The sequence below is a fragment of the Balaenoptera ricei genome, chromosome 17 (assembly GCF_028023285.1).
Source record: "Balaenoptera ricei isolate mBalRic1 chromosome 17, mBalRic1.hap2, whole genome shotgun sequence".
Taxonomy (NCBI): Eukaryota; Metazoa; Chordata; class Mammalia; order Artiodactyla; family Balaenopteridae; genus Balaenoptera; species Balaenoptera ricei.
Window position 1 is genome coordinate 31,226,884 of NC_082655.1, and position 20,689 is coordinate 31,247,572.

The 20,689-nt window shown below is 37.7% G+C and overlaps 1 protein-coding gene across 2 annotated transcripts in view; it reads right to left on the reverse strand.

Moving 5' to 3' along the window:
• The window catches only part of OXR1 (oxidation resistance 1), a 475,322-nt gene that overhangs the window by 376,586 nt on the left and 78,047 nt on the right, over positions 1 to 20,689 (reverse strand). For both annotated transcript variants that reach the window (XM_059901532.1, XM_059901530.1), the window contains exon 2: positions 16,924 to 17,097. In XM_059901532.1, coding sequence (XP_059757515.1) covers positions 16,924 to 16,946 — 23 coding nt within the window. In that variant the 5' untranslated portion in view covers positions 16,947 to 17,097. The remainder of the gene's footprint in view (positions 1 to 16,923; positions 17,098 to 20,689) is intronic.

Consider the following 20,689-nt stretch of genomic DNA (forward strand, 5'->3'; position numbering starts at 1 on the left):
AATGCTCTGGTGAACATTCAGCTAGCTATGAGTGCAAAGCATCTGGTGAGTACCAGGTGCCAACAGTGTGCAAGATGACCTCATCTCTGTCCTAGCAGTTGGCTGTCCAGATACATTCTAACTGGGAAGCTGAAGTTTCAGACATCTCATAATATATGTTCTGGTAACAGCTATAGCTCAATGCTTCAATCAATCACATTTACAACTTGCCAAATATAGTATGTACTTGATATGTCTGTTTTATTCTCCAAATGCTTAGAACTTGGAAAAATTATGGAGGGATGTCAAGCAAATCCTTACCTCAAGAAAATTACTTTCTCTTACTCAGTTCATGAGAACCCAGAAGTTAATAAACATAATGAATGCTTTCACCATGCAGACGAATTAATAGATGCCTTTCAAATCTTTTCATATCATCATCTTTACAGTCACTTCAAATATCTAGCTAGTTTTCCATAAAAACACTAAAAAGATTATAGATTGAAAAAGATCATCAAAATTTCAATGAGCCTGATTCTATGCAAATTCTGTATCTGCATGTAAGTTTATGATACTATAAAAACCTCAGGGAAAATGTCTAAATGAAAATTTACCCGGGGACATCACTTAACTTGAATTTCAATTTCTTCTGTCATATTCATGAAAGCACTTTATATCAATAATCTAAAACCAAAGAGTAGTTAACCTAATCTAATTTCTTTGTCAAATGTTGGCGTAAAACCAATTTTCAGTTACAGCAGGAGTCCACAAAGCTAGTGCGCATAAAGCTGAAAAACCATCTGGAACAACGGCACCTCTCCTGTGTGAAATGTACCAGTCAGAAAAGATGGTGGAGTGTCAGAACTTGCACTTTCTACCATGAGCTCTCAACTGAACAAGGGAGGCCTGGTGCGCCTAGCTCTTTAGAGAAATCATCTGTCAGAGGAGGTTATTCTCTCTCTGCTACTGTCGCTGAGCTGGCCTGAATATTTAGCACGGAAGTTGTAAAATCATGCACCATTTTATCTAAGCAGACCTAGATCAAAGGAAAATGTTCACTTGAATTCAACGTGGTTTCTATAATTAATAGTTTCAATTCACCAGATATCATTTATGTGACCTCTGTCAATGTGAATGTGACAGCAGTTAACTTTACAATTCTGGAGACTCAAAACACATTCAAATGTTCAAGTTTAGTTATTATGAAATATAGATATTTCTTATTACTTGGGAGTAGCATTAATAAGTTAAGTAGCATTGAGCGATGAACTAACTGATTTTGTTCATAATAAAAAATGAGTTTGCGGAACCACCAGTAGAAAAACTTTGTTATCTGATAAAGAAAATGTAATTATTAAAAGGAGAAGGAAAATGCATAAATGTTAAATATGACTAAAAACAAATTGCAGGAAAGTGGTAATTATAACCCTGCAGAGACACTTCCTAGACATCAAATAGTACGTCCAAGAGGAAGGATGGATTAGCCATGCTTCCTTATATAGGTAGAGGCTTGCATAGGTCTAGCAAAAGAAGAATCTTGGATTCTTGGATATTATACGCTTGTAAGACCATTTTATCCCGTGTAGGCAATAAAGTCATTTTCAAGCTTTCTCAATACACTGAATCTACACCTCTATAGTGCCAAATGAAGGTGGCAGGTATCCATGATGATTTCTTCTGTGACCTGGATCGATATGCCATTGACAATTAATACTTTGGATTGGAGCCAGTTTGAAATAAATCCCAGTACACCAGAAGTTCCTGACTTTTTGATTTTTATGGTCCAATTTAATTAAAACACACACACACACACAGGCACACACACACAAGATGGGGGAGGAGTGGGATCAACCTTGTCTCCAACTTTAATTTTGCCAAGTAAAGACATAAAAAACAATAACCTAACTTACATCTATAACCAGTACCATAAAAGAAATCACACTGTACCACCAAAAGGGTAGAAAGGTCATAATCTTAAACGTAAGTATTTTCCAGAGAAAGAACATCTAGTACTTTAATACAAACATTCTCTCCAAAACACATGTTAACACATGGATGAATGTTGTATTATATCTGATTCCTCACTAAAACCACACACATAAACAACCAGTATAAAACAGACACTTCATTGTTTAATGGACTTTTGTGTTTATAAATTAGTCAAAGTTTATTGTGGGGGGAGATTTAAAAATAAATGTAAAATATAAGTTGGATAATTGATATTTTTTTAAATTTAATTTTATTTTTATACAGCAGGTTCTTATTAGTTATCTATTTTATGCATATTAGTGTATATATGTCAATCCCAATCTCCCAATTCATACCACCACCACCACCCCCTCCCCCCGCTTTCCCCCGTTGGTGTCCATACATTGGTTCTCTACATCTGTGTCTCTATTTCTGTCTTGCAAACCGGTTCATTGGTACCATTTTTCTATATTCCCCATAATGCATTAATATATGATATTTGTTTTTCTCTTTCTGACTTACTTCACTCTGTATGACAGTCTCTAGGTCCATCCACATCTCTACAAATGGCCCAATTTCGTTCCTTTTTATGGCTGATAATACTCCATTGTATATATGTACCACATCTTCTTTATCCATTCATCTGTCGATGGGCATTTAGGTTGCGTCCATGACCTAGCTAGTGTAAATAGTGCTGCAGTGAACATTGGGGTGCATGTGTCTTTTTGAGTTATGGTTTTCTCTAGGTATATGTGCAGTAGTGGGATTGCTGGGTCATATGGTAATTCTATTTTTAGTTTTTTAAGGCACCTCCATACTGTTCCCCATAGTGGCTGTATCAATTTACATTCCCACCAGCAGTGCAAGAGGGTTTCCTTTTCTCCACATCCTCTCAAGCATTTTTTGTTTGTAGATTTTCTGATGATGCCCATTCTAACTGGTGTGAGGTGAAAACTCATTGTAGTTTTGATTTGCATTTCTCTAATAACTAGTGATGTTGAGCAGCTTTTCATGTGCCTCTTGGCCATCTGTATGTTTTCTTTGGAGAAATGTCTATTTAGGTCTTCTGCCCATTTCTTGATTGGGCTGTTTGTATTTTAATATTGAGCTGCATGAGCTGTTTGTATATTTGGGAGATTAATCCTTTGTCTGTTGGTTCGTTTGCAAATATTTTCTCCCATTCTGAGGGTTGTTTTTTCCTCTTGTTTATAATTTCCTTTGTTGTGCAAAAGCTTTTAAGTTTCATTAGGTCCCATTTGTTTATTTCTGTTCTTATTTCCATTACTCTAGGAGGTGGGTCAAAAGAGATCTTGCTGAGACTTATGCCAAAGAGTGTTCTTCCTATGTTTTCCTCTAAGAGTTTTATAATGTCTGGTCTTACATTTAGATCTTTAATCCATTTTGAGCTTATTTTTGTGTATGGCGTTAGGGAGTGTTCTAATTTCATTCTTTTACACATAGCTGTCCAGTTTTCCCAGCACCACTTATTGAAGACTGTCTTTTCTCCATTGTATATCCTTGCTGCCTTTGTCATAGATTAGTTGACCATAGGTGCGTGGGTTTATCTCTGGGCTTTCTATCCTGTTCCACTGATCTATATTTCTGTTTTTGTGCCAGTACCATATTGTCTTGATTACTGTAGCTTTGTAGTATAGCCTGAAGTCAGGGAGTCTGATTCCTCCAGCCCCATTTTCTTCCCTCAAGACTGCTTTGGCTATTAGGGGTCTTTTGTGTCTCCATACAAATTTTATGATTTTTTTTGTTCTAGTTCTGTAAAAAATGCCATTGGTATTTTGATAAGAATTGCACTGAATCTGTAGATTGCTTTGGGTAGTATAGTCATTTTCACAATATTGATTCTTCCAGTCCAAGAACATGGTATATCTCTCCATCTGTTTGTGTCATTTTTGATTTCTTTCATCAGTGTCTTATAGCTTTCTGAGTACAGGTCTTTGACCTCTTTAGGTAGGTTTATTCCTAGGTATTTTATTCTTTTTGTTGAAATGGTGAATGGGATTGTTTCCTTAATTTCTTTTCTGATCTTCTGTTGTTAGCGTATAGGAATACAAGAGATTTCTGTGCATTAATTTTGTATCCTGCAACTTTACCAAATTGATTAGCTCTAGCAGTCTTCTGGTGGCATCTTTAGGATTCTCTATGTGTAGTATCATGTCATCTGCATAGTGACAGTTTTACTTCTTCTTTTCCAACTTGTATTCCTTTTATTTCTTTTTCTTCTCTGATTGCCATGGCTAGGACTTCCAAAACTATGTTTAATAATAGTGGCAAGAGTGGACATCCTTCTCTTGTTCCTGATCTTAGAGGAAATGCTTTCAGTTTTTCACCATTGAGAATAATGTTTGCTGTGGGTTTGTTGTATATGGCCTTTATTATGTTGAGGTAGGTTCCCTCTATGCCCACTTTCTGGAGAGTTTTTAACATAAATGGGTGTTGAAATTTGTCGAAAGCTTTTTCTGCATCTATTGAGATGACCATATGGTTTTCATTCTTCAATTTGTTAATATGGTGTACCACATTGATTGCTTTGCATATATTGAAGAATCCTTGCATCCCTGGGACACACCCCACTTGATCATGGTGTACGCTCCTTTTAATGTGCTGTTGGATTCTGTTTGTTAGTATTTTGTTGAGGATTTTTGCATTCATCAGTGGTATTGGTCTGTAATTTTCTTTCTTTGTCTGGTTTTCATATCAGGGTGATGGTGAACTTGTAGAATGAGTTTGGCAGTGTTCCTTCCTCTGCAATTTTTTGGAAGAGTTTGAGAAGGATGGGTGTTAGCTCTACTCTGTTTGATAGAATTCACCTGTGAAGCCATCTGGTCCTGGACTTTTGTTTGTTGGAAGATTTTTAATCACATTTTCAATTTCATTACTTGTGATTGGTCTGTTCATATTTTCTATTTCTTCCTGGTTCAGTCTTGGAAGGTTATACCTTTCTAAGAATTTGTCCATTTCTTCCAGGTTGTCCATTTTATTGGCATACAGTTGCTTGTAGTAGTCTCTTAGGATGCTTTGTATTTCTGTGGTATCTGTTGTAACTTCTCCTTTTTCATTTCTAATTTTATTGATTTGAGTCCTCTCCCTCTTTTTCTTGATGAGTCTGGCTAAAGGTTTATCAATTTTGTTTCTCTCATCAAAGAACCAGCTTTTAGTTTTATTGATCTTTGCTACTGTTTTCTTTGTTTCTATTTCATTTATTTCTGCTCTGATCTTTATGACTTCTTTCCTTCTACTAACTTTGGGTTTTGTTTGTTCTTCTTTCTCTAGTTACTTTAGGTGTATGGTTAGATGTTTATTTGAGTTTTTTCTTGTTTTTTGAGGTAGGACTGTATTGCTATAAACTTCCCTCTTAGAACTGCTTTTGCTGCATCCCATAGGTTTTGGACCATCATGTTTTCATTGTCATTTGTCTCTAGGTATTTTTTGATTTCCTCTTTGATTTCTCTTGGTTATTTAGTAACGTATTGTTTAGCCTCCATGTGTGTGTGTTTTTTACATTTTTTTTCCCTGTAATTTATTTCTAATCTCATAGCATTGTAGTCGGAAAAATTGCTTGATATGATTTCAATTTTCTTAAATTTACTGAGGCTTGATTTGTGACCCAAGATGTGATCTATCCTGGAGAATGTTCCATATGCACTTGAGAAGAGAGTGTAATCTGCTGTTTTCAGATGGAATGTCCTATAAATATCAATTAAATCTATCTGGTCTATTGTGTCATTTAAAGCTTCTGTTTCCTTATTTATTTTCATTTTGGATGATCTGTCCATTGGTGTAAGTGAGGTGTTAAAGTCCCCCACTATTATTGTGTTACTGCCGATTTCCTCTTTTATAGCTGTTAGCATTTGCCTTATGTATTGAGGTGCTCCTATGTTGGGTGCATATATATTTATAATTGTTATATCTTCTTCTTAGATGGATCCCTTGATCATTATGCAGTGTCCTTCGTTGTCTCTTGTAACATTCTTTATTTGAAAGTCTATTTTATCTGATATGAGTATTGCTACTCTAGCTTTCTTTTGATTTCCATTTGCATGGGATATCTTTTTCCATCCCCTCACTTTCAGTCTGTACGTGTCCCTAGGTCTGAAGTGGGTCTGCTGTAGACTGTATATATGTGAGTCTTGTTTTTGTATCCATTCAGCGAGCCTGTGTCTTTTGGTTGGAGCATTTAATCCCTTCACATTTAAGGTAATTATCAATAGGTAGGTTCCTATTACCATTTTCTTAATTGTTTTGGGTTTGTTTTTGTAGGCCCTTTTCTTTTCTTGTGTTTCCCACTTAGAGAAGTTCCTTTAACATTTGTTGTGGAGCTGGTTTTGTGGTACTGAATTCTCTTAGCTTTTGCTTGTCTGTAAAGCTTTTGATTTCTCCATCAAATCTGAATGAGATTCTTGCCAGGTAGAGTAATCTTGGTTGTATGTTCTTCCGTTTAAATATATCGTGCCACTCCCTTTTGGCTTGTACAGTTTCTGCTGAGGAATCAGCTGTTAACCTTATTAGAGTTCCTTTGTATGTTATTTGTCGTTTTTCCCTTGTTGCTTTTAATAATTTTTCTTTGTCTTTAATTTCTGTCAATTTGATTACTATGTGTCTTGGTGTGTTTCTCCTTGGGTTTATCCTGCCTGGGACTGTCTGCACTTCCTGGACTTGGGTGGCTATTTCCTTTCCCATGTTAGGAAAGTTTTCGACTGTAATCTTCAAATATTTTCTCGCGTCCTTTCTCTTCTCCTTCTGGGACCCCTATAGTGTGAATGTTGGTGCGTTTAATGTTGTCCCAGAGGTCTCTTAGGCTGTCTTCTTTCTTTTTTCATTCTTTTTTCTTTATTCTGTTCCACAGCAGTGAATTCCACAATTCCGTCTTCCAGGTCAATTATCCTTTCTTCTGCCTCAGTTATTCTGCTATTGATTCCTTCCAGTGTATTTTTCATTTCAGTTATTGTATTGTTCATCTCTGTGTGTTTGTTCTTTAATTCTTCTAGGTGTTTTTTAATTCTTTTAGGTCTTTGTTAAACATTTCTTGCATCTTCTCGATCTTTGCCTCCATTCTTTTTCCAAGGTCCTGGATCATCTTCACTATCATTATTCTGAATTCTTTTTCTGGAAGGTTGCCTATCTCCACTTCATTTAATTGTTTTTCTGGAGTTTTATCTTGTTCCATCATCTGGTACATAGCCTTCCACATTTTCATTTTGTCTATCTCTCTGTGAATGTGGTTTTCGTTCCACATGCTGCAGGATTGTAGTTCTTCTAACTTCTGCTGTCTGCCCTCTGATGGATGAGGCTATCTAAGAGGCTTGTGCAAGCTTCCTGATGGGAGGGACGGGTGGTGGGTAGAGCTGGGTGTTGCTCTGGTGGGCAGAGCTCAGCAAAACTTTAATCTGCTTGTCTGATGATGGGTGGGGCTGGGTTCCCTCCCTGTTGGTTGTTTGGCCTGAGGCGCCCCAGCACTGGAGGCTACAGGCTCTTTGGTGGCGGACTCTGAGAGGGCTCATGCCAAGGAGTACTTCTCAGAACTTCTGCTGCCAGTGTCCTTGTCCCTGTGGTGAGCCACAGCCACCCCCTGCCTCTGCAGGAGACCCTCCAACACTAGTAGGTAGGTCTGGTTCAGTATCCTGTGGGGTCACTGCTCCTTCCCCCCTGGGTCCTGATGCACACACTACTTCGTGTGTGCCCTCCGAGAGTGGAGTCTCTGTTTCCCCCCAGTCCTGTTGAAGCTCTTCAATTAAATCCCACTAGACTTCAAAGTCTAATTCTCTGGAAATTTCTCCTCCCGTTGCCAGACCCCCAGGTTGGGAAGCCTGATGTGGGGCTCAGAGCCTTCACTCCAGTGGGTGGACTTCTGTAGTATAATTGTTCTCCAGTTTGTGAGTCACCCACCCAGTGGTTATAGGATTTGATTTTATTGTGATTGCACCCCTCCTACTGTCTCATTTCGGCTTCTCCTTTGTCTTTGGATGTGGGGTGTGTTTTTTGGTGAGTTCCAGTGTCTTCCTGTCGATGACTGTTAAGCAGTTAGTTGTGATTCTGGTGCTCTTGCAAGAGGGAGTGAGTGCATGTCCTTCTACTCCGCCATCTTGAACCCAAAGGTCCGATAATTGATATTATATTCTCAATTTCCACAATTTACAAAAGCATTCATTCACCTTCTTCTGAAAGGCTCCTTAATGCAAGATAGAATATTTCTGTAGATGAAATCTCTTTTATATCATGCCCCTAATTATTCAGATGTATTAGATTTGTTGGATCTTTTAAAATGGATGGTAAGGAGACACAGGCTATTTTCCTGAAAAAAGGTTTTTCATTAAAAACCTTTCATTATTACATCTCATTAATCATATCTGCCGTACGTTTATATTCAGAATATAATATAAACTGTTTTAATAAAATTTGTAGATCACAGAGAGGTCCTTTTAAATAGAAATCAGATTAAGACTCTGGTCTCAACACTCAATTCTTCCCAACACTGAATTTCTCTAAATTTATATTTTATATGAACTTTTGCCTATAATGTGATAAGTGAGGGCAAGGTTTCCCATCACACTTAGAATATAATTCAGTCTTTCTGGTGACCTACATGGTCCCTGCTACTTCTCCAAGCTCAGTCAGTTCCTAGGACTCTCCTCTCTATTGGTTGTTTCCACCAAACTAGCTTCCTTGATGATTCCTCAAACACACCAGGTACATTTCAGTCTCAGGGCCTTTGTCCTTCTGTTTCTCTGCCTGAAATGGCTTTCCTCTGGAAGTTTTATAGCTCATTCCCTTTCTACTTAAGTGCCACCTGTCCAAGAGGATTTTCTTCACCAATTCCCCATGCCTGCCATCACTCTATATTTTCACTCTGCTGATTATTCTTCAAAATCCTTACCACTATCTGATATTATAAAACATATTTGTTAATTTGTTTATTTGTCTTCAGCACTAGAAGGTAATATTAATGAGAGTAGGGGCTTGTTTCATTTATTATTCTATCCACAGCACTGAAAATTGCACATTGTAGGCACTCAAAATATTTGTTGAATGAAGAAATGGATGAATATAACCATAAAAAATTCTAATTTACATAAAAATAATGCAATTAAAATATACTAATTTATCTCTGTACAGGAATTATTTTTAGATTCCTATACAACTCATAACAATAAACCTATTCTTTAGAAAAAAAACATAAAAGCAAGTATAAATGAATAAATCTAACTCTTTTAATGACAATCCAATTGACTTGAAAAGTGTTTGATTTTTTTTTTTCTCAGTTGAACTGTAATAGTTTTAAAATCAAGCTGAACTCCATCGTTCACAATAGCCAAGACATGGAAACCACCAAAATGTCCATCGACAGAGGAGTGGATAAAGAAGATGTACCTATATACAATAGAATACTACTCAGCCATACAAAAGAATGAAATAATGCCATTTGCAGCAACATGGATGGACCTAGAGATTATCATACTAAGTGAAGTAAGTCAGAAAGAGAAAGACAAATACCATATGATATCACTTATACGTGGAATCTAAAACATGACACAAATGAACTTATCTATGAAACAGAAACAGACTCACAGACATAGAGAACAGATTTGTGGTTGTCGGGGGTCGGGGGTGGAGAAAGGAAGGGCTGGGAGTTTGGGATGAGCAGATGCAAACCATTATATACAGAATGGATAAACAACAAAGTCCTACTGTATAGCACAGGGAACTGTATTCAATATCCTGTGATAAAGCACAATGGAAAAGAATATGAAAAAGAACGTATATATTTATACATATACTCTCTCTTCCCAGTACCTTAATATACTAGTCATTCATTCAACATTCACTTACCACACTGAGAAATACTCACAGTATCTAACCAGCTAAGCCTGTCCTATCACTCAGAAGCTCTCGTCTTTTTTTCAGTTCAAAGTATTAGCTTTATATTTATGTGTAAGCTTTTTATTTTTTCCCTCTTCTCCAATAGTAGGCTGTTGACAATTGACTTTTAACCTTTACTGTAAAACTCAGGGTCAAAACTTCCCTTGCAATCTCTACTTAACCACATTTTTTCCCCCTGTGAGTTCTAATCCCTCCAAAAATAGAGACAATTCAAATCTCTACTTCCTCTGCCACTGCAGATCCTGTCCCTGAGAGCCTACTATTTAACAGTGTAAATAGGACAAGTAGTTTGCAGAAGAGTAGCTAAGGCAATTTTTTAAATATTTATTTCTTTTTTTAATTAATTTTTATTGGAGTATAGTTGCTTTATAATGTTGTGTTAGCTTCCACTGCCCAGCAAAATGAATCAGCCATACATATATATATATATATATATATCCCCTCCATTTAGGACACTACAGTGCATTAAGTAGAGTTCCCTGTGCTATACAGTATGTTCCCAGCAGTTGTCTATTTTACACATAGTATCAATAGTATATATGTGTCAATCCCAATCTCCCAATTTGAGGAAAGATCCTGATTCTTCCCCTTCTCCCCCTTCTTTAGAATAAATAGGTTGCTCCATCTCTCCAGAATATTTTTTTCTCCTAAATGCAGGTGCCAAAGAATGATATGGAATGATACATTTCTTCGTTTATTCATTAAAGAAGAACTTAGATAAAAATATTATAAGTAATGTGAATAATCTGACAAACCAAATTTTGCATCTTTCTCAATTCTAGGATTCTAACACACTATATTTGGATAAAGAAGATAATTCAAATTAGTTTTAATCTCCTATTAGAGCATTACTGAACTTCCCCACATTCATAATAGCATTTTATACTACAGGCATATTCAATAAAAACCATTCACTGCTTCTAAATTTAGTCAATATATCAATAACTTACAGAATTCAGACTTTTGTTATATTTCCAACCTATGGGCATGCGTGATAGAATATTTTGTTGACTTTTGATAAAATTATATTAGTCAGGGCCTCCCTGGTGGCACAGTGGTTGAAAATCTGCCTGCCAATGCAGGGGACAGGGGTTCGAGCCCTGGTCTGGGAGGATCCCACATGCCGTGGAGCGACTAGGCCCATGAGCCACAATTGCTGAGCCTGCACGTCTGGAGCCTGTGCTCCGCAACAAGAGAGGCCGCGATAGTGAGAGGCCCGTACACTGCGATGAAGAGTGGCCCCCACTTGCCACAACTAGAGAAAGCCCTCGCACAGAAACGAAGACTCAACACAGCCGTAAATAAGTAAATAAACAAACTATTTGTGTAGTGTTTTTAAAAAAAAAAAAATTATATTAGTCAAATATAAGAAAATATTTCTTTGACAATTACCAGCACATTTTCAATGTTTATGAGGTTAAACATCTGGTGACAGGGTTAGCATACATGATGGGTCCTTTTCTAAAATAAATAAGGAAATGAGTTGACAAGACACTTTCTCAGAAATCCCGTATTTTCTCCATAGCCTTGATGTCTGCAATTCCAGGAGCTGCAACAGGATAGGGCCTCGCCAGGTACTCTGAACGGCACAGTACCTTGTGACCCAGCAATGTTTGAATAATTTTCATCTCACGAGAAGTATCAATATTTACAATAGTAAAAACAAAAATTAGAAAACATACGAAGGTCCAATCTGGATGGCTGAAATAAATAACAGTACTGCCATACAATGTCACCAGACTTTACACGTGATGATGTCACTTTATACCCTTCAAATAGAGAGATGGCTGTAGAAACTGTTCAGTGAAAACAGAAGATGGCAAAATATCATGCATGGTTTGAGTCCATTTTTGCAAAAAGATGTGAGTATATGTAGAAAAGAATATATCTCACATTTATAACAGTGGCTTTCTATGAATGACAGGATTTAGTTCATTTTTTATTTCTGCTTTATAATTGTATAGCGTTTAACTCTTTGTAATTAGCATATTTCTTTATTTTTAGGAACAAATGCAAGAGGTGCATTTGTATTGCTGAAAAACAAGGCATTTCTTCCCAAGCAGAAAAAACAAATATCCATTTTGATTTTCAAAACACCCTGGACATCCTCTTAGAGCGCTTATCACATTAAATCAGTTATTTGATTATAGTCCTCTCCCTCGCTACCTGCAGGGGATTGATTCCAGGACCTGCCAAGGATATCAAAACCCACCAAGCTCAAGTCCAGTAGTGGGCCCTCACATCCGCAGTTTCCACATATGCAGATACTGAAGGCCAACTGTATTTATTGAAAAAAATTCCCATATAAGCGAACCTGTGCAGTTAAAACCCACATTGTTCAAGGGTCAACCTCACTTAGTCTTCCTGGCCAAACTATAAGCTCCTATAAGAGCAGTTATTACTTTCCACCAACACTGCTCTGTGTTCAGCACACGGCACATTACAGATGCTCAACTGATTTTGACTGCCTATTTGGCTTCTTACTTTCATCCACTGTCCTCTTCCTCCCCTACCTGGCTCTAGTTGAATTACCTTCACCTCTGTCAGGTGCCATAATGTCTTTAAGATACCATGCGGCAAAAGCTGAAGTGTGTGCAGACATCACAATGAAAAATAATTTGGGGTCAAAGAGATGTCATTTGGCAAAGTAAGCTGAGCCACTACTAGAATCTCTCTCTAAATACTGACCTACATATGTACAGTAACACTAAAATAATGCAAGCTGAGGGTGCAAGATGGTCTGGGGAGATAGAAAGTACTGGATTTAGTAGTGGAGGGTCTCTATGAGATGAGCACTTGAAGAGCCATTTCAGCTGAACTACAGCAAAGAGCTGGCATCTCCTTGTTGTGCTTCTTTGGTATTACGCTGAAAACCTGACAATTTCTAGCCTGTAACATAACAAGTGGAACTAAGATTTATATTTAGTAGTTTATATTTATATTTAGTAGTTAGCTCATTTTATGGAATTTTGGAAGTTCAACTAAGTTCCTGCTAGCAACAACCTCCTTACCGCCCCTCAGAAATCAGGGGGCTCATTCCACATCCTGCCTCGCTAATGCCTGCTAGGGTTCCCGGTGCGCACACTCCCTTCCTTCCAGGAGAGATTCCAGGATATCCCTATTGGAGGAAATTAAGGGAAGCATTCTGGTTGGAAATGGGAACTAGGGCGCTTGCTTTGAAGCCACACGTGCAGAGCAGGGATATTGTTTTCACACCGAGAGTTTTTGGACGGGTAGTTTAGTGGTTAGGAGCACTAAATGGCTGCCCGCCTTCATTTCCTAACTCTGCTACTTAGTGGCTGTATCATATTGGGCAAATTACTTAACTTTCTGTGCCTAACTTTTCCATTTGTGGAAATGCAAATAACAATATTACATTCCTAAGAAGGTTGTTGTGAGGAGTATATGGACAAAGTATCTTTAAAAAAGTGCCTAGTACATGGTAAATGCCATGTAAATGTTCACTCTTGATAATATTTATTTAGATTGCATGTTGTAAAAAGTGTATGTTTTAAAACATTACATACGTGTACATATAAAATGTTTATATATATTATATATGTACATATATATATCTTATAAAAACATTTTTAAACGGAGGGATCGAGGATGATTATCAGGAAAGGAAGCACTGAAAGTTCTTCCAAGCACTTCTCGGCATCATCGCTTTTCCCTCTTTGTGCTAAAGACATAGGATCCTTTCTCAACTCTTTGTACCTCCTCATGTCCCCTGCTAATTATCTCTGCTACCAGCAACCATTCTCTCCCTCAGATCATAGCCTGGAGCCTCTCACCTGTCTGTGGACGCCTGCAATGGATTCTGTCCATCCCTCTGTCTCTACCTTAACCAACGTCAACTCAATCATTGTCTCCCTCTGGTAATTATTTACTAAAGATGAAGATTCACGAAACACCCGTTTTTGTGTCCCTGTGTGACTCGTAACCAATTCCCACCAACCTCCTTACCTGATTGACACTGCATAATTTCCCAGAAATTTGGAACTTTCCTAGATTGTATTTCTTTTTGAGATTCTGCATGAAAGGGCCAAGTTATTTTATATTTTGTAGGGGTCATACACATAACTTCTAGAGCAAGAAATGTTTTTGTTTTTAATATGTAAAAAGACAATTTTCTTATACTGGTATTTCAAAGCTGGGAGTACTGCTTGGATAGTTGTAAATATGAATGTAAGTATCTTAACCTATATTTTCTAAATTCCTAGGTTACGTGTAGGGATCACAATTAGGCATCCCTTCTCCCATTAGGCCTCAGAGTTAAATTTTAAGATCAACACATGGTTATGGTCAGGTATGTACAAAATCATGGTAGGCAGAGCAAACTGTTCACAGATTGAAGTAAGTTTTGACGATAAACGCGGTGCTAACATGAATGAGAAAGCCAAGTTGAGGAGAGTCTGGCAGACATGGAACAGACGAATCAGAGTGACAAACGCTGACAGTGTTCCTCTAACTCCTAGCCATGAGGAAGCTGCCCTGAGAAACAGATGGTGGGATGTGGCAGATACATCCCTTATTGACAGGTAATCCTGCCAGGCACAGCCTATCCTGTTTCCTTCGAACTCTGGAAGCATATAACTCTCCTTGCCATGACAATGTGACATCAGCCAAACTTCTGATTTAGATTCTCAGATAGTTTTCTGTAACAGTTAGAGGATGCACTGGTCAGGCCAAAGCAAGCATCCCGCAAACTTAAAAATTACCTACATATTTTATTTAAATTAGTAGTCTGGCAACCCAGTTTATTTTCCAATGTCAGTATTTTCACATCTTAGTTTCTGGATTTCAAAACAGAGAGCCAGACCCTAGACTATAATAATTTCACTAAATTAATGTAGATCTGTGAGAAATTCTCATAGAGAATTGATGAGTTACCATGCATCTGTATTCAAATATTTATAAGATAATGTTTCCCAAATTGTAGATGAGAAATGTTAGGAAATATAGAAGAATTACAAAGGTTAATGTGAAAAAAGAAGATTAATGATTTCTAAACTGGGTGTGAGTGAAATAAATCAATGATTTGTTTTGCATATCTTAGATTTCCTTTCCATACTCCTTTCTTGCCAGTACGTGGGGAGCCCAAATTCTAAGAGGGAGAATGGAAGTGCCAAATGGCACACAGTTGTATGAAGGGGTGACACTGGTAAAACAAACTAAGAGCTCCCTATATGGAAATCTAACGTGGAACATCAGTTGTGGCAAGAATTAAGGATACCATCGAATGAAAATATCCAAGAATTATCTCTGTAAAATTTGAACCTTTAACATGGAAAGAATTCTAACAAATTTCAGATATATGAAATCTATAAGATACTCTCATAATTTTAAATTTTAAATTTTAAATTTTAAATTCTCTTCTCGAATAAAAACATTAATTTCCCGTTGAATGACCTGCTTTGCATTTTTTTTCCCACTCATTCACACAGCACAAATTTATAGAACATCCACTAAATTCTAAGAGCCAGGCTGGACAATTGGACTGGAACCACAGGATACAATCTTTCTCTTTGTGTGGCGTTCACTCACATCAAGGTATCTGTTCATTGAGGTACAAACCAAGGACAGGCTCCTGTGTCAGCCTTGTCCCGACTCTGTGAACCAGGCCACGCCACGGCCTACCTTGAGCTATGACAATCACATGTGTGTTTTAATCTCCCTCCCCCTCTCCCGCTTCTTACTCATCTTCTCTTCCCCCAACCCTCTCCCTCCCCCTCCCCCTCCTCTCCCTCCCCCTCTCCCTCCTCTTTCTTCTCCTCTTCTGTCCCCTCCCCTTCCTCCTTCTCTTTCTTTTTCTTCTTTGGTATGCAGTCTTCTTTTTGAGGATTCACCTCCACCACACACGTCTGCCAGGCGTATAATTCTTTTAAATACGTGTGTCCTTAATATCTCCCAGGGGTTTGAATGGGTTCACAAGTTTTACAGAAATAGTTTAGTTTTTAAATTTTAATGATAATTTTATTTTCATAATAATATAAAAGGAAACATTTTGCAGTAATAATTCATAACTTAAATGTTTTTTCATTTAGTTTTACAGAATATATTTCAGCTTCTTCAATTATTTTTTTTCAAACTGAGATCCTTAGCACCCAGTAGGGACCCAAGGACATAGTCTAAGGCATCCATAAAAATGGGTCCCTCAGAAATACTACTCTAAATCTAAACAAATGATTCCATCCTCTGCCCTAAAGAAGTTGCTTACTTAACTAAAACTAAATGCATGGAATTACACTGCAGAAACTAGTCTTTAATCTGATGCTATCTATGGTTCCAGCACAAACTGAAGACAAGGATGTGATGGGTTCTTAAGGGAACAGAAAAGATTACCAGATTTTTCTGACATTCACATATTGAACACCGTGAATTTGTATAATATCACTTGTTCAGCTCTTTATATACAGAAAAAATCCAAGGTTCAATAAAATGGCTTAAAATTCATCCCTGCTAGTACTGCTCTTCATTGCCAAGGAAAAGTTGTTGATTATTTGCCAGAAAAATATCTTCATGCTTTTTTAAAACCACGAACAGATTTTAAACATGAAGTGTAAGTCAAAGATTATTCAGAATGCCAGCTGTTTAGAGGTATGAATCTATAAAGGAAATTTCTCTTCCATATTTGAGTTCTACTCAGTTTAATTTGGGTAGGTCTGTTGAAATAGGAAGTCTGAAGAAAAGTATTGATGAGAAAATGTCTATCCTACCCTTAGAGCCACGCTTACAGCTTGTTAGTCCTGAATCTGGGCATATGACAGAGGATATGAATGTTGAAAGGATATTATATTCCTATCCCTCTCTCCCCCAGGGTGTGCTGAAAAGAAAGGCAGTGGATGTCACGCGGGTTCAGTGGGAGGCTTGAACCCTTTCCAGAGTCCCCAGACACCATGGTTCTGAAAGTGTCAAACTTTTAATTCTAGGTTGCCTTCCTCACCCTAACACAGGACAACAATTTCTTGAAAACAGATTTTTAAGTTCCCTCCCTGTTTTAGTTCTGACCGTACAACTTATAAAATATTGATTCATGATATACGTGTATTTGCATTTAAAGTTAGGAAGTCATTCACTTACCATGATAAATTAGATACAGACATTGTAGCGATTTCTGGAGGAGTCTTGTGGCACAGTCTTCTCTTGGTTTCAGAGTAGGGAATGAGTAGATCAAGCAGACAAGGCTGCCGGGAATTTTAGCTTGGCTACCGCAATGATGCACAAACCACTTAGTTACTCACAGTTTGAGAAGACCTGGAAAGAAAAGGAAGAAAATGATATCTTTAGTACCTGATCTATATAACTTTTCACAGATTTACTTCATCCAGGTCAATAGTTTTGTCATGGTATAAGTCACACAAAAGAAAATATGAATTTTTTCTTAAAATATAAGACATGTCATAAACCAAAGAAAATTAAATCGAGTTTGTGATGAGCTGAATGCTTTTTCTTGAAAATAAATTGAAAGGTTAATAAAATGTTAATTCCCTGAAGTAGAGAATACAAGGAGGGAAGAGAATATATTTTTTAGAGGCACTGAATTTTTTCCCCATAGGGTTAATTAATTATGCTTTCTAAATCAGTTTTATATACTTGTGATAAAAAGATCAGATCAAGATCTTGATTAGTCAGTAGCAGATACTGAAAAAAAAAGTTCCTTGGCACAAATTGTTGTCATATCCAAAGCTTTAATAAAAAATCATTCATTACTATATCTGAGCAAATGAGAATTTATAATGAGCAACACATGGGAGGTAAGCACTGTGTTTTTACATAACAAACAGTTTCACACACTTTTTTGCAGCATATACTGTGTACAGCGTTCTATGATCTTGAACCAAAAATTTTCTGAGGGTGCAATTAATTCCATGATACTATCTTAAGCACTTTCATTAGTTCAGGTCATTAATCCAGTAGTGTTAACAAACATTCATTGAACATATACTATGTGCATTTAGTCTATCCTAGGTACAGCTCAGGGATAAAGATAAATGGCACATGAATAAGACATTGTTCCTGCCCTCAAAGAAAGTTTTATGTAAAAAAGATACTTGTAATAAAATAGGATAAGAAAAGTTTACACAGAGTACGTGGGAGCACAGAAGAGGGGCTTCCAACCCATTCAAGAGATTTGGGAAGGATTTCTAAAGAAAACATGCCCCACACTACTACCACTAGGTTTGGCTGCAAGTTTCAAAAACAAATCTTGAGTCTTAACAAGTCCAAGGTGCATATAGCAACTCCGTGGACACCAGAGATGTAGGCTCCTTTTTTGTTGTTTCATCAGTCTCAACACGTGGTTCCCCATCATGCTCCAAGTGGCTGCTGAGTCCAGGGCATGTGTCTGCATCCAGCCAGCAGAAAATAGGAAGAGGGAAAGAAGGATGCACCCTAAAATTTACGCATGAAATTTCTACTTTCATTTCATTCACTGGAGTGTAGCCACATGACCACTCCTACTCTAAGGGAGACTGGAAAATGCAGCCACTATCCTAGGCAGCCATCTGTCCAACCACAAACCAAGGTGCCTATTAGAAAGGAAGAGGGGGGAAGTGGGTCTTGTGAGAAAACTAGCACTGTCTGCCATCATGTTTGAGACTCTGTGACCTTTACCCCCAATATTTTATGATGCTGCACCTACTGCAAAGTGACAAACATGGGACAGAGGGGAAGTGGAACTGATCCACTGTTCACTGGTAATTTTACATATTTGATATGTAATTTTAAATACCAAACTTCTTCAGTTTTCTTAAGTCATTCCTAGAATCAACAAAATGTTTTTTGTGCCCTACTATTTACAAAGCCCTATCTAAGTACTAAGGACACAAAGATGAATAAAATATAGTCTTTGCTCACAAAGAATTCACTGTCTAACACAGATTCCATCACGCAAAAAATAAAACAAAATAAAATGCATGCTGAAAATCGTTGTGTACGTTCAAAGGCATACAAGAAGCTATAGCGGAACAGAGAAAGTACCATAATTCTAACGGATTCTAATTTTAATAGACCCTGCCTGCTTGTGGCGTAAGCAGCTAGAAAGTCCGTATCTTGAAGCATCTTAGAGTCCAAGAAGCTTTCGAGTCCGTCCTGCCCTTGGGTAATTGTTAACACATATGGGCTTACATCTATTAAGGATATGGGAACCCCAAATTCTGCTCCCCAAACTGATAACTGCAAACTCTCACAATCTGTATTACCTGATTCTTATCAAGGGTTTGGTTACCACCCCTCCCCTCCCCCCCAAAAAGTATGTAATACTGTCTGACACAATTCATCCTTCTAGATAGTCTTAATTCTATCTTTAGAGAAACGTATGTCTGGATGTTATTATTTTAATACCTAACTAAATTACTTTTACTGAATTATACTTTGGTGTTTGGCCAAGAGTTTGCACTGAGGGACATCACTGAAGAAAATAATAAGTAAACAAGCAAAAACCAGGCCTGTGATATCAGCTATTAGCTATCAGCTAATAGCTATCAGCTATTAGGTGAAACATTAGCCAACACAAAAATATTGCCCTCACAAGTACTAAATGTAAAAATGTGTCCGATCTCAACACTGGGAAAACCATCATCCTAAACGTCTGGTTTGCTTCAATCTGGTTTGCTTGAACCCTATTCAACAACAGGGGTGCATTATTGCAACTTATGCTTATTTCCTTGCTTTAACTTATGGGAAGCTTTGAAACAAATTTATGATATTTCTTTAAGAACTATATAAGGCCTTGAGGTCTGCTTTTTTAGTGCTAATCCATTTTTGCATTTTTTGCCAACTTTAATTTTTAACCTCTTTTTGATAAACACACACACGTATACACACTATATTTATGTAAATACATATAATACCATCCACAACTCTATTTCAGAGTCAGAAAGGGCATAACAAAGACCACAGTTCCAGATATGTTTGCTTCTGCAAAATTAAGAAATAACATGCAAAGAAATTTGATCCAGGATCTTTGATCAAGCCATATGAAACTGTTGTTTTTGTAGGTCAAAAATGGTCAAATATTGTCGGTGTACATGGTACTACTTAATGTAACTGAAGAGTCGACCAAGACAGCCTCTTATCATTCCCTTCAGCCTGACTAAACTTTAGAAAGGCTTTTTCTTGACTGTGGGCCGCTGACATCCCCTTTCTTAGAGCATTCACCTTAGAAAAATTGCCATCGTAAATTCATTCTCTGCCCTTCTTCCAGCCTCTGGCCAGTTTTACAACCCAGGAATGTTCTTCTCCAGGACCTGAGAGCCATCCCTCTGAAATGTAAGTGTAAAGGGAGATAGCACTCTATTGCCCACTCTCTGTGGGAGGACAGGAGCCTAAATTCCATAAGTATCAATCAGCAAAGACAGATGCCTAATCACATCGACCAACCTCCCCCTAATATCCTCCAGTACTTTTCTACTAGCTCATCCCAGCACTTAAAAACCTTCCTGCCTTTTGTTTCAGCAGAGTTGAGTTCAGTCTCTCTTCCCTATTGCAATAGTCTTGAATTAACTCTGTCTGGTTCATTTTTCTTTGAGAGAGTTTTTGTTGTTGTTGTTGTTGTTTTATCTATCTATTTATTTATTTATGGCTGCATTGGGTCTTCACTGCTGCGCGCGGGCTTTCCCTAGTTGCAGCGAGCTGGGGCTACTCTTCTTTGCAGTGTGCAGGCTTCTCATTGTAGTGGCTTCTCTTGTTGCAGAGCACGGGCTCTAGGCGTGCAGACTTCAGTAGTTGCGGCACGTGGGCTCAGTAGTTGTGGCTTGAGGGCTCTAGAGCACAGGCTCAGTAGTTGTGGCACACGGGCTTAGTTGCTCTGTGGCATGTGGGATCTTCCCGGACCAGGGCTCGAACC